General features: G+C 32.9%; 1 protein-coding gene across 8 annotated transcripts; it reads right to left on the reverse strand.

The window, feature by feature from the left end:
• Positions 1–385: 385 nt before the first annotated feature.
• On the reverse strand, positions 386–12,122 carry LOC110795532 (uncharacterized). Of its 8 annotated transcripts, none has more exons than XR_008931206.1 (6): positions 9,365–9,856; positions 6,012–6,105; positions 4,547–5,267; positions 1,612–1,744; positions 870–1,519; positions 386–734 (listed from the first exon to the last, which is right to left on the reverse strand). XR_008931206.1 is itself a non-coding variant. In XM_022000547.2 (5 exons), the coding sequence occupies exons 4-5, from the start codon at positions 5,222–5,224 to the stop codon at positions 2,823–2,825; spliced, it is 852 nt and encodes a 283-aa protein (XP_021856239.1). In that variant the 5' UTR covers positions 5,225–5,267; positions 6,012–6,105; positions 11,774–11,929; positions 12,051–12,122; the 3' UTR covers positions 2,603–2,822. The 8 variants fall into 8 exon arrangements, 5 of the variants coding, with proteins under 5 accessions (XP_056696861.1, XP_021856239.1, XP_056696860.1 ...); XR_002535317.2 differs by having other exon boundaries at positions 1,340–1,519; positions 9,365–9,796; XR_002535316.2 differs by lacking the exon at positions 386–734 and having other exon boundaries at positions 817–1,519; positions 9,365–9,725.
• Positions 12,123–14,023: the final 1,901 nt, after the last annotated feature.

Genomic DNA, 14,023 nt, shown 5'->3' on the forward strand with positions numbered 1-14,023 from the left:
GTCATGGTTGGCTATAAAAACCCCTTTGCTGAATGGTTCTTGTATTTTAGATGTTATTTTACTTTACTTTGCTAATTTCATAAGATTTGTGTCATGAGTTTTCTTTCAAAATCATCTTCCACACCAAATGAGTCCACATATATTAGGGTACCTAACAAATTTTGTTATTGTGGTAGGAATGGAGGTTGAAGTGGTGTTCCACAAGCTCTTCTGGATAGCTGTTAATGCTTTTTGGGTAGTTTTTTGCACATCTGTTTTGATCTTGCACATATTCATTGAGTAGAAAATAACATTAAATGTAGTTGGTGCAAAGATGTTTTGTAAGTGAAGCTAAAAACAGAAATGCTTCCTAGTTTGGTATTTTGTGCAGATTATGCAACATCAATTATTTATGAAATGTGAATTTGTTTCTCATTACTTGTGTTTACTTCATGATTACAAACAGTAAAATTACAAACATCAATATCCCCATTTGTATTACAACTTTGACTACTTTTTGTTGTTGTTTTAGCTTCTTCTTCATTTGCTTCAATTCTTCTTGCATCTTACTGTTTCGCCTGTTTTCAATACTTTCTCCTTCGCCTAAGCTTCCCCCGCATTGTCCTTCGTGTTGTTGCCCCTTGTTTTTTTGCTCAACTACTCCCTTTCACCATCTCAGATTGTTTCAAGGATCACACTTGTAGTACAACCTTTGTGGATTGAGTGTTGTATCAAAGCTTCGAATGACAAATTTCCTACCACAATAACAAAAATTAGTAGGTACTCTAGTATATGTGGACTCATTGGGTTTGGATGATGATTTTGAAAGAAAACTAATGACAAAAATCTTATGAAATTAGCAAAGCAAATCAAAATAACATCTAACTTACAAGAACCATTCAGCAAAGGGGCTTTTATAGTCAACCGTGACCAATAGCTACCTTTCAAACACAAAAACTAGTCGCTGAAACATCAAAATAGCTATACTTAAGTTTGGGGCATTTGGTGAAATAAGTTTCACAATAGGGGCATTTGGTGAAATAAGTTTCAGAATAGGGGCATTTGGGTGAATAGAAAACTTGGCTAACGGCAGACTAACGGTCCGTTATTAGTAAGGGTATGTTGGGTATTTGTACGAATTGTGAGGGGTATTTTATGAATTATTGAAACTTGATGGGCGTTTGGTGAATTATGGAAAAACTTAAGGGCATTTCATGAAATATCCGTATATAGTAACATATATAGGAACAATCTTTATTCGGCATTCTCTTATATGCAATGCAAACTTTCCTAAGATTTGTACCACCTCGCGATCAAAAATAACAAATGAAGCACTTCCTGATTCATCCATCACCCTTACTTGAAGTTTGAACCTTGGAACAGGATCTACATAATTATTGCACTTTTCGCACCAAAACTTCGTTAGCTCATCAATTTTTTGATCTTGAACTTTCTTGTAGTCTTTCTTACATGCAAGGTAGAACCAACTATTCTCAAGCTCAATAGAGTCGATAGTGGCTAATGTCACACAGTTGCAAACCTATGCCATAAAAATCCAAAATTAGTATCTTGAGAGTGATTTTTTTTTTTTCTATCTATATAAGGATCGAATAAAAGAATTAATGTGCTCACCTCCTGCATTTCAAGAATCTCATCAACATATTTCCTCTCCGATTTTTTTAGGAACTCGTTTTCATTTTTCTGAGAGATGTGACTACTTATTTGTGCCACCATTTCTGAAGAAGTCTTTCCTTCACTCCCAAATCTACATAATTTTTTTTTTTGCAAGTATACTTATTATAAAAGTTTATTTAGATAAGAAAAAAATAGTAGTAAGGACAACAAAAAAATACACATACTGCTCTTTAAAATCATTTATCTCTGCAATATCAGTATTTATATGGAGTTTAGTCACAAATAGGGAACTCGATATTCCAACAACACCTTTAAATGCGTAAGAAAGATAAAACGTATAAGAATGCAAAACCCCATCAATGCATAAAATGACATAAGGATTTAATTCAACTCAAATAATATATATACCATGAAAAGTCTTGATTTTTGCATACTGGATGGCAATAAAAACTTGACAATTTGAATGATTAGAAAAGTATGTTGTCTACTCCCTCCGTCCCGAAATACTTGACCTGTTTTCCTTATCGGGCCGTCCCTTAATACTTGACCTGTTTCTAAAAATGGAAATATTCTAACAATATTATATTATTTCTCACTCCACCCCTATTAACCCACCTACCCCCTACTCCATACAAAAAGTAATTAAAAATTCAACCCCTACTCTCCCACAACCCCACCTCTTAACCCACCTCCCACTAACTACATTAAAATAATACCCCACTATCAACTACTACCTATTAAATTAAATAAGTCAATTCAAGTTTCTTAAACTCTGTGCCGGTCAAACCGGATCGAGTATTCCGGGACGGAGGGAGTATTGATCAGCATATTGATTCCACAAAGTACAATTCAAGAAATTTTTACTGATATTGACAACACAACAAAGTTAGTACAAAAATAATAATTGTATTTTCCTTAAAAAACATTAAAAATATACTTACTGCAAATCCTCTAGTTGAATATTGCGCATTTTTTGGGGGTTACCATCTCTAATAAATTGATCAATTGATAATATTCCAGAAAGATATCCAATACAATATGTTTTTACAAAAATTTGATATTAAAAGTAAATAATATAAAATATATATATAATATACCAAAAACTAAGTAGATTTTTATACCGATTAACACACTGTTGTCTAGATCTTTTAGTACTTCATAAGACTTAAAATCAAAACCATCCATAGGAATGGTCGATGCAACCACTTCTACGGCTTGAGTTTGAGTAAACATTCTAAAGTTAATTTTGTATGAATGCATCGTGGGTTTATAGTCTCCAGCATTCTTTCCAAGACCAAAATACGAAATATTGTATGCTTGTCCTTCGGTGAAAACATTCCGCCGATAAAAGACTTTTTAATAGAAGCTTGAATCCTGCCTCCCTAGTATACAATAAAAATAAAATAAAAAAGTAGTTGGCAGCATACAAAAACTTGAATATTAATATCGAATATAACACAATATGAATGATGAAATTACCTCTGCATCTAGTAAAATCATTTCAATAGCATGTGTTTCACTCGGATTATTGAAGGCAGGAACGGTCCATAGTCGGACAACCCTTGCTTGTATCGTTATGTTTTCTATAGATGGATTAATAGTGTGTGTGGGTGTAAAATTCTTCGCCATTTTTTTCCTAAGACTTTACGTATATTTGAATAGATAGATGTTTGATATTATTGTGTGGTTGAGAAGGGAGTATATATAATGTTGCTTATGGGGTTGAATTCTAGGTTACCCTAATTTGTTGTGATTATTCTGGATTCTTGGGATTACTGGATAAGCAGGGAGTATTTTATAATTTTATAATTCCCTTAAATTTCGTATTTTATAAGTTTTGTACGTAATTTCTGAGATATTTTTGTAATCTTGTTCTATGCTTTCCTATTTTGGAGGGACTTAGAAAGGTGGAAAATATCAATTCACGAATAATTTGTGGATTTGAATAGAAATTTGTACAGAACTTGGCTATTATTTTATTTTTTTTGAATTTTTTTATTCATTTGTTACCTACTGCAGGAAAATACATTGTTTTTAGATTATTTTTATAATCAGTTGTACATTATGTAAAATTGTAAACCGTAGATTATTTTTATTCTTTTCTTTTGTGATCTATTTTTAAGGGATTTCATCAGCTGTTAAACCGTTATTATCTCCTAAATTTTAGATGCTCCGTTTATTTAGGAACTTTATTTTTGTAGCCGAGTATTCTATCCGGAAAATTAGTCTAATGTTATCTTTTCCACAGGATTTTGTATTGATTGATGTAATCTTGTGAATTATCATCTTTTCCAAAATTTTACTTTTCTGTTGCTTCCAGTTAGTACATTTATTTTTTTGACTTTTTCTATTATTATCATTTAATTTAAAATGTTGTTAAAAATGGCCAAAAATTTACTTTTTTTTTTATTCCTTTTCACACGTTTTGTTTTCTATGACTTTTTCTATTATTATCATTTATTTGAAAATTTTGTTAAAAATGGCGGTAAATTTACTTTTCTGATTATAATATTTCACACGTTTTTTTAAAAAACTTTTCCTATTATTATCGTTTATTTGAAATTTTTGGAAAAACTAATAATTTATTTTTAAATATTTAAAAAGTAATTTAAAAAGGAAAATACTAAGGCTTCACCAGGAGATGACACGTGTCATTCCTTCCTAATAAGGACATCAAAAACAAAAACTAAACAAAAACAAAACAAAAAGGACATCAAAAACTAAAACTAAACAAAAACAAAAACTAAACAAAAACTAAAACTAAAACTAAACAAAAACAAAAGAAACATATGCCTTTTTCCTTATGTTTTCCCTATTTGTATTTCAAAACAAAAATCATAATAAAAAGCATCAGATAAGAAACATGATTTTAACTTGTAAAATAGAATACCTTAGATAAGAAACTGTAAAAACAAAAGGATTGGAATCATACCAGTAGAACTATAGGAGGCCCTTTAAACAAACCATCTCCATTTTCGGCGTGCCATTCCCTACTACAATCACATAGAGCTTCTAATGTGTATTGGCACCAATTCATGTCCTTAACATCATTAACATCCCCTAAAGATTTCAATATCTTGTAGTTTGCTTTAGCATTTTTATTTCCATTCAACAATGTTGAAACTACAAGAACGACAAAGCTCCTCTTAAATATTTCCCCTCCATCCACCAGAACCTTAATATTCTTCACAATATCCCCCACTTTCACAGTATTGTTAACTCCTAAATTATGAAACCAATCGCTAACAATTTTTGTATACTCAACACTAGGATCCCTAGCCTTTGCTTCAATAACCTTTTTTGCACCTCTTGGCAATCCCAAAGAAACATAAACATCATCTAATGTTATTTTCATTTTACCCGTATCCAAAAGAAGAGAGGAATGAAAATGATCAAAAAATTTAACTAGCCACCGACAGAGATCCCATGGCAACTCTTCTATCAGTAGATCTAATAATCTACCAAATCCTATTGCATGAACATCATCTTTTTGTTTTTCAGTCAAACCCTTGAAGTTCCTATTACCCACAAGTAGCTTATACAAAGTGGCAGGGGACATTCTGGAAAATGTCTTGACCTTCTCACTCTCTCTCCTCACAATAACTTGCATTCCTTATTCTTCTCTTACTTGTGCAACTTCCAAAGAATGATCGCTGCAAAATATGACATAAAAATTACTACACAAATAAGAAAATGAATAGGAAGCAAAGCAACAACATGAGGGTTTTTTGCATTAGTGTGAATCAGAGGCATGTTTTTCTCTAATCTGTTGCCCTTCGGTTCACATCAGTTGTATAAATAATAGGATCCCCTCTTTCCTATTCCTCTGTGTAGTTAAGTTTCTCTATGTCTATCCATCCACTTTTTTCTGAAGACGAGATTTATTCTTTTCAAGCTCCCCTAACTCGGACCTTTAATGTATGCCTTAGTTTTCACATTATCCTAATCAGCAGATGCATTTTGTTATGGTTGTGTTAATTATAAACATAAACAATTACTGTTTGTATACTTGATATATACAGAGGAAGCTCATTTTCTAAAGCAACAGGAATAAAGCACATAAGGACCAAACATGAAATCGAGTTGGTTAAATTTTGAATGGTATCATGTCCAACACATATTATCTATGGGAATATCGAACAAGTTGAAAGTTTGCAATGGGGGAACAACAAGTTGAACAATAACCAATAATCAATAACCAATAACAATAACAAATAACAATAACCAATACTTCTGCAGTAGTTCACGTTGTACAACAAGTTGAGTTTGAGATTCAACTCTAGATCGTGTCTGCCTACTGGTCATATTTGATTTAGTACATTATAAAGGTGAAGTTATTGAATAAAAAAAGAAGAATATTGAAGAATCTGGTTATTAAATAAAATCAAGTTTTTTACCTTGTGATGGCTCGAGTTAGCTTAGCCTCCTCTTCTTTTTTGGTTCGTTTTTCGCCATTCTTCCAATATTTCTTCACAATTTCATAATTTTTACCTGTCCAAGTTTAGCATTAGGGTACATCTTAAGTAACGCAAATGTACATCAAACGTACCCAAAACTACACAATATTAACAAACTAGTTCAGCACAAAAATTTCCTGATTCTATAAAAGACCATGAAAGGACATTGACATTGGCAGCAACAAGATCAAATGAGCACCAAACTGTACAATTACATGCTGTAAATTGGCGTACAGAATATTTCCACTATAATATGCTTCAATCTGAAATCAGACCTACACTTTGCCCTATCAAGAAATAAAAAATAAGAAACCTATTTAGTATTCAGATATTGACTTAATTTAGACCGACAAAACAAAATTTATTTTGTGACATGGATACCAAAACAAAGCAAAAACAGGACTGGGGAAGACATTTACTGCAGTAAAAACTACTGCCAAGAAAACTAACCTTAGTTTTCAGTTCACTATTTTAGGAATTAGGGATGATATGTTCAACTATTTTAATGAGCGCGATATTACTTCTAAACAATCATTGGTCGCTAAAAACCTATTCCAAATTCAGAAAGCATCAGGCTTTCACATTGTGCAAAGCGGCCTTTTGAGAGCTTACATCAAGCGGTATGTCTGTTTGTCAATTATTGTTTTGTCGTTATTAATCACCTGCAAAGCGGCCTTTGTTTTACTGTTCTTTTCTTATCATTGCTTAATCGCATCTTGTTTACAATGTTCCACTTTGTCCTAGTTTTTTCTGAAAGAATGGTCAAATGGCAAAAATGACTGTGTCTTACTCTTATAATGACAAGTCTAGAGACTTTCCTTTATTTGACAATGTAATTGGTTCCAATTCTAATGCCTACACCAAAACACTTCAAGAACCGCAAAGGTGAAAATGAACTCTTGATATTCTTCGAAAATGTCGCCCCGTGACCAGAGATACCCTTATTTGTGTTCTGCCTCTTAATTACAAGTTCATTGCCTACTTGTCTTGATAAAAAATGTGTTTCCGTATTATCTCTTGACATCTGAACAGGCCAACGGTATCTAGAGGGAGAGAGGAGGGAGTTTAGGCTGGGGGAACTTACAAATGAATTGGCACATGAAGTCAATAGTTAAAAACATAAAATACACAAGGTTTACTTATACCAGCTCTCCGAAAATTCCACAGTAATATTAATAATAAAACTTTATTGGTATATTATTGATATTAGCTGGCAGCTAACCATAGGAGCAAATAATCACCAAAATGTAGCAAGCATTTATGAAAAATAATCTCCAACAGATATAATACCTAAAACAGATAGCTAAAGTCGCAACAGATCATCTTTATCTCCTTATTTGCAAGATGGTAGAGAAACGGATAGGGAAAAGCCTAGAACATGACTACATGATGGATTGGAACCATCAAAGTTTTATATGAGACGGGAGTAAATAATAGGACAAGTCCAAGTCACTCAAGTTCCGTTGACAGTATCCTTATATCTCACAAAAAATCGCCAATCCATATAGAAGTCGCTCATAAAAGTCCTCACTATACCCCTGTATCATTCAAGACTTACTCATCAGAACCAAATGCAATAATGTTACTCATTCCCTTACAAAACAGTTTTCCCATTGTAAAAAGTAAATTTATATGGAAAGGTATCCCAAAAGAAATTAATTGGAAAAAAGGTCGAAGAAAGTCCTATGTTGCATTAGGTTGTCTAAGAATACCCAAACAAAAGCAGCTGATTCTTTACTCTATTATTTAAGGCAAGACTATGATACTTTCCTCTTTCTGTTAGGTTACGAGTGTTTTTGTTGCAATTCTTCCCAGAGTCCAAGAGTATTGAAGTCCAATTTCAAGTGTTTTTAGACTAAAGTTGTAAAAAGAATTCATAAGCAAAATAAAATGACAATGAGCGATACAAGCTCAAATACAACTCCATTTCTTTTACCCACTAACTAAACTTGCATATAAAATTAGTGGAAGCAAATATTGAAACTTGATACGAGTATTCAACCAGCAATGAGATTATGTTTTTTAAAATTTACTTGGTCTCCATCGAATGGGTTGAACCAGTTTCGATAATCAAATATCTCAAAGAGTTCAAAAAATAGGGTAGACCAAGTAACCCATTGCTATCTTCGTTCAACATTATATCACATCATCACTTTCAGTAAAGATCCACCACAATAAATCATGGACAAGAATCAACACAATCATTGTGGATCACTGAAGAAGCTGTTAAGACCTGGCATAATTTCAGACCCAACGGCGATAAATCCCCAATCCTCTCATCCCACCCCGTCTCTGAGTTCCTTACCAGGCAGACATACTTTGTTGTTAATCTTAACCCACTCTGCAAGCCAAACGAAGTTTCTTACACACTTATTCCTACCATGGGCTACTTTGAGTATTTACCAGTCCAGCACAACCTTAACGGTGTTACCAATTTCATCTCCCTGCCTAAATCTCTTACCCAACCAGCAAGGGACTTGACAATTTAAAAAGGTATATTACATGCCTTTCCGTAGGACATCTGTTTGTTAGTATAACCCACCAGCGTAGTACTTTTACAACATTCTAGCAGCAATATGAATGAAAAAAACTTCCAATAACTTCCAACATCTTAACATTCTTCAAAACATTAGTACCTAAATCCTACTTTCCTTCCAACCACAAAAAGTAGGGCATCTAACATGTTGATGCAAAAGGTCATATTGAATCTAGGTGATTCTATTAAGAGACTTGTAGCTATGTCCATGGAACACCCCTTGCTAAAAGCATGCTCTATGTTTCTCATGCTTTCCATTTCACCTAGGCCAATGAACTCAAATACTCACAAATCAAAAATGAGTACAGTAGTATTCAGGCCAACTCCAAATTCTGTGTCTGTTATACCACCAGTCTACATTCATTTTCAATTAACAAAGTTGTAACTCAACTTAGGGTTCTTATTTTGAAATCCATGACTAGAGCAATAATCTTGACTTAACTAAATGAATTTAAATCTCTGTTTGTCCAAAACTAACAAACCGTTTAGCAACAAAACTAATCCAAGTACAAGTTGGTAATCTCAAGAATCCAATATAAACAATTCTTCAATACATGTAACTCTGAAACCTATATCAATCATTTCTCCTTAAATCCAAATTGCAATGCAGAATTATTTCTCAAAATAACAAAATTCACGGAAGAACATTATACAATTAGTCGGTTATTAAAGTAAAAATGGAAAGATTAAGCAAGGAAACTGATTTTATTCAAAAGAGGTGAAAATCGCACACAAACATCAGGAGAGAGAAAAATACCAATTTGCAGAGAAGCTGAAGCTCATCTTCAGAAAAATGCTACCCGTCTTTAACCTACCGATCCATAGGTACATTTATGAACTTAATATCTTTCTAAACACTTGATTTAGGGTTTTCTGAATGAGCAATTGGAGGAGAAATAGAGAAGACAAAGTTCAGAACGACCTTTAATGGAGAAAGAAGCTCAAAAAAACCTCGAAAGAACCTAGGAAGAAGAAGATTTAATGGAGGAAGAAGCTTGAAGAAGAAGCTTCAATGGAGATGGAGGAAAAAGAATGTCGTGAAAATGAGAGGGCAAAGTGGGAAGAGAATCGAGTTGTATGAAGAGAACGTATTAACTGTTGAGATGTATCAGTTTCAAGGGCCAGGATTTGTTCTCATATACAAAATGTATTCTCATGTAAAGAAGTGTTCTCACCGGAACACTTTCCTTTTTCGTTTGTCTCAGATTAGTTGTTACACTTCTAAATTAGGAATGACCCCACAATTATTATATTGTCTCTCTCATCCCACTAATCTTTTTTTTGTCCCCACACCCTCTCTCATTCAATTAAAAAAAATACTCCACTAACTCCTATCACATCTACTTTCTCAATAAAATAACAATTGATAACCACACTACTACTTATCGCATTAAACTGTGTGCCTAAGAGAGTGTAACAACTATTCTGAGACAGGCATAACAAATCAAAATCAACACAAAAACAATAAAATTTAGCAATGAATGTCATACAAAATCCCAAAATTATCCAATTTCAATCATTAATCTCACAAAAAATCACAAAAATAACGAGTAATCCTATTAATCCTTCAACAACAAAAATAAAAAAACGTTATGTAGAGAAAGTAAAAGCATTCTCAAATTTGTAATATAACTCACCGAGGAGCGAGAATAAATAACCTATAGAAATTTAACTTTTAGAACAATTTCCATAAATTTAACCGAACTACAACTTTAACACAGAAAACTACAAGATATGAAACAAAACAGTTTGGAAGACTCACATTAGCTGAAAAAAAAAGTAAAAATGTAAAGTTAGACTATTTGCAGTTAAAGTTGAGGGAACATTGTCTTAACTTTTAGAACAATTTCCAAAATTTTAACCTACAGAATTACAACTTTAACACATAAAACTAGAAGGTGTGAAATAAAACAGATTGAAAAACTCACATTAACTAGAAAAAAGAATGTAAAAGTTACACTTTTTGCTGTTAAAGAAGTTATTAAAAGTAAAAGTTAGGTTTGAGATGAGGGAAAACCGTATTAACTTTTAGAACAATTTCCATAACATTAAACTACAACTTTAATACAAAAAACTATAAGGTGTGAAACAAAACGATTGGAAGACTCACATTAACCGAAAAAAGATAAAAAATGTAAAAGTTAGACTTTTTGCAGTTAAAGTTAAGTTATTAAAAGTACAAGTACAAGTTAGGTTTGAGATGAAGGAGCAAATGAAGTTTAGGGCAGTATTCCTTCGGGAAAAAAAAAATTAAAGTTCATTTGATGTTCACACGTGTGAGATAAAGTTGGTTACCTAAACTGGGCTTGATGTACAGTATTACTGTACACCCTATAAAACAAAAGTATCTAAAATTAACAAAGTTTTTTTTTAAAAATGATTATGCCGGGAACCTGTGACCTGACCCGAGATAACCTGGGAACCCGATTTCCAGGTGCCCGGTTTATCCGAGTCGGGTCACAAACCGACTTTTTAAGTACCCGACAATCCAGGTACCTGGCTTAATGAACACCCCTAGTTATAAGGCCACTACAGTACGGATTACATCATTTGGCTATGCTTGGATATTGGGTGTGGTAAGATGGGTTGGTGCAGGGCACAAATATAATTATAGTCAGGTCATAACTCATAGACAATTCAACAAGCATAAAAAATTACAACAGTACATTAATGAAGACTAAAACAAACTCCCCAAAACTCACATTCTGCAATTTTCTTGCAGAATCAAGTGTAAGCTTCATAACAAAACCTTTAGGTAATATACATTTTTCTTCAGCCACTCAAGTTTAGTTAATAAATAAATAGTAAATCTGACCAAATTTTTGTATAACAAGCGGACCAAGAAATAATACCCATCATCATAACTCCATTCCCTATATTTACTCACAATTTTTCGCCGGTGCGTTTAATTGTTTTCCTTTAATCATTTTATTCCATCATCAAACTTAGGGTGTGCAAATACAATTCCGATTTTCTAGTCCGGTCAGGTTAAAACCCGGAATTTTCCGGTCCAGACCGGTGATCCGGAATATAATTTTAAAAATATAAATTTAAGATAAAAGAGTCTAACTTATAGCCCACAATCCAAACTACTAAATTCAACCATATAAAATAGAATGGGAATATAAATAACTATTTATTAAAAAATTGATTGAGGAAATTATACCTTCAACGAGACAGATAACATACGATTTAGACAGAGAAACTACGATCAATTTGTAATTACATCCACGCAGGCGACAAGAAATCCGGCAGTAACCCAAGGCAAACATTGTGTAGTTAGTGCGGCAATGACATCTGTCCCAAAGGATCAGACGGAGTACTTGATAAAAACAAAATTCACGTTTTAGGATTATTTCATAACAGGAATTATTTCCAAAGGATACGAATACGATTCACTCGTTATTATTAAGAATAAGCAACAACAAGGATTAATAACTTACAATTGATTGAAGGAGAATATCGAACAATTGAGAGAACCTTCGTGATTAACTGCCGTAGTGGCGTAGTTAGTGGAAGAACATAAATGAGGGAGGAGGAGAGAAGGGTAATGTATTTGGATTGTGGGAAAACCTAACCAAAAGGTCTTGCGCATATAAGGTGTACACCAAGATAACTTTTACTCAAGTTTTTGTAACTTTAATCTAGTTTTGATTATCTTTTATATTAGTAAAAAAAATTGATAGATAAACATTTTAAAGGGTTAAATGATTAATTTTATACATTATTAGTGATTTTGAAGAAATAAGTTTTATTAAAATTAAAAAAAAATTCACTAAAAATTAGATAACTTTTACATAGATAAGCTTAACTTTTAAGCATTTTGAGTTAACTTTTACTTCGATGTACAATATTTATTGTACAACCCTTGTAAATAAGAATTTGTGATTCAACTTATGCCAAAAGCAGGAACAATAAAATAAAATAAAAACAAATTGTTTTTGATGCGGAGTAAATTGATTACTCCCTCTTCTAGACTTTTTAAATATTGTCACTATTCACAATTGAAACGAATTTTTTATTTTCTTTTCATTACTTATTTCAAAATATATTTAAGTAAACATCGAATTTTTACATTTCTTTAACGTACATATTTGAAGATATTTACATTTAAATATTGAGTTGAAACGGGTGAAAATGTCAAATAGAAATTAATATTTAAGAACGGAGGGAGTAGAGTAAATTTTCAACGGTTTTAGGTTCCCATGTGGAACTTTGGTTTTGGCTTATCAAGAAAGCCTCACCTTGGCTTCCTCTATAAGTTGGTTGCTACTGGCTAGAGTAGTTTAAAAAAATGTACGGAGTATCTATTTCTTGTAATTTGACTTGTTTATTAGTATTATATCACCATTGAAATAATTTGTAAATTATACAACGGCCGTGAACATTTTTTAATAGTTGGCTAAGGGTTTCATATTTTTTTCGGTTGGGGTATAAATGAGCCGAGACTTTTAATAAGTTACTTGGATTCGTGCTAGGTTAAAGCTGGTTCATGTTAATGAGCTGAGACTATTAATAAGTTACTTGGGTTCAGGCTCGGTTAAAGCTTGTTCATGTTCGTTTGATGGCAAAAAGAGGCAGGATAGCCAATGAACGGTAAGTCATTTCTTGTGGTATTTGAAGTACATGTTGATTTTCTTCACAACGATGTAGCGATGCAACAGTTGTGTTTGATGGCAAAACAATCCTTTTCTTTTTTTTCTTTTTTTTTTATTAGAACTTGTCATGTTTATGAATATGCTTATTAGATTTAAATAAACGAGCCACACCATTAGAAGCAAATCACAATGATTTCAAAGAGGTCTGTAACAAGAATTCAAATCGCACTTCTCTATTCAACAATATGTAACCATGGTTAAGCCATTTATTCACGGCTCTTAACGGAACAACTGACGTTGGTTTAATTTAAAATTCAAAAAAAAAATTACAGAATCAATTCACAACGCTTTACCTTTTACAATTTCACGAAATCATTTCTGTACGGGGTGTCCTACCGGCACCACCTGGTACCGGCAGAACTCCCCGTATGTAAACTTAACCTGCAGGTAACCTGGTCATCTTAGGTAAATATCCTCTACCGGCATTTCTACAAGACAGCCTACCGGCATTATCATGAAGACAACCAACCAAGGGTCACTATCAACAGGTCGCTATCTAACCACAAGGGACCTACCAGATCATACCCTTGGATTGGTCTATATAAGGAGCACCTCATTTATTGCTATGAGGTACACAAACACTTAAACACACTTTTTTCTTACTCTCTAATCATTTCTTAATCATCTCTTAATCTCTCAGTAATCTTACTTAAGCATCGGAGGGGGATCCTCGAACCACCCCCGAGGCTAGTTAATCCATTCTGTTGTGCAGATATCAACCGGCAATCTCGACAGGAATCCAGTATCCCACAGTCAGC

The sequence above is a fragment of the Spinacia oleracea genome, chromosome 3 (assembly GCF_020520425.1).
Source record: "Spinacia oleracea cultivar Varoflay chromosome 3, BTI_SOV_V1, whole genome shotgun sequence".
In the NCBI taxonomy this organism is placed as follows: domain Eukaryota; kingdom Viridiplantae; phylum Streptophyta; class Magnoliopsida; order Caryophyllales; family Amaranthaceae; genus Spinacia; species Spinacia oleracea.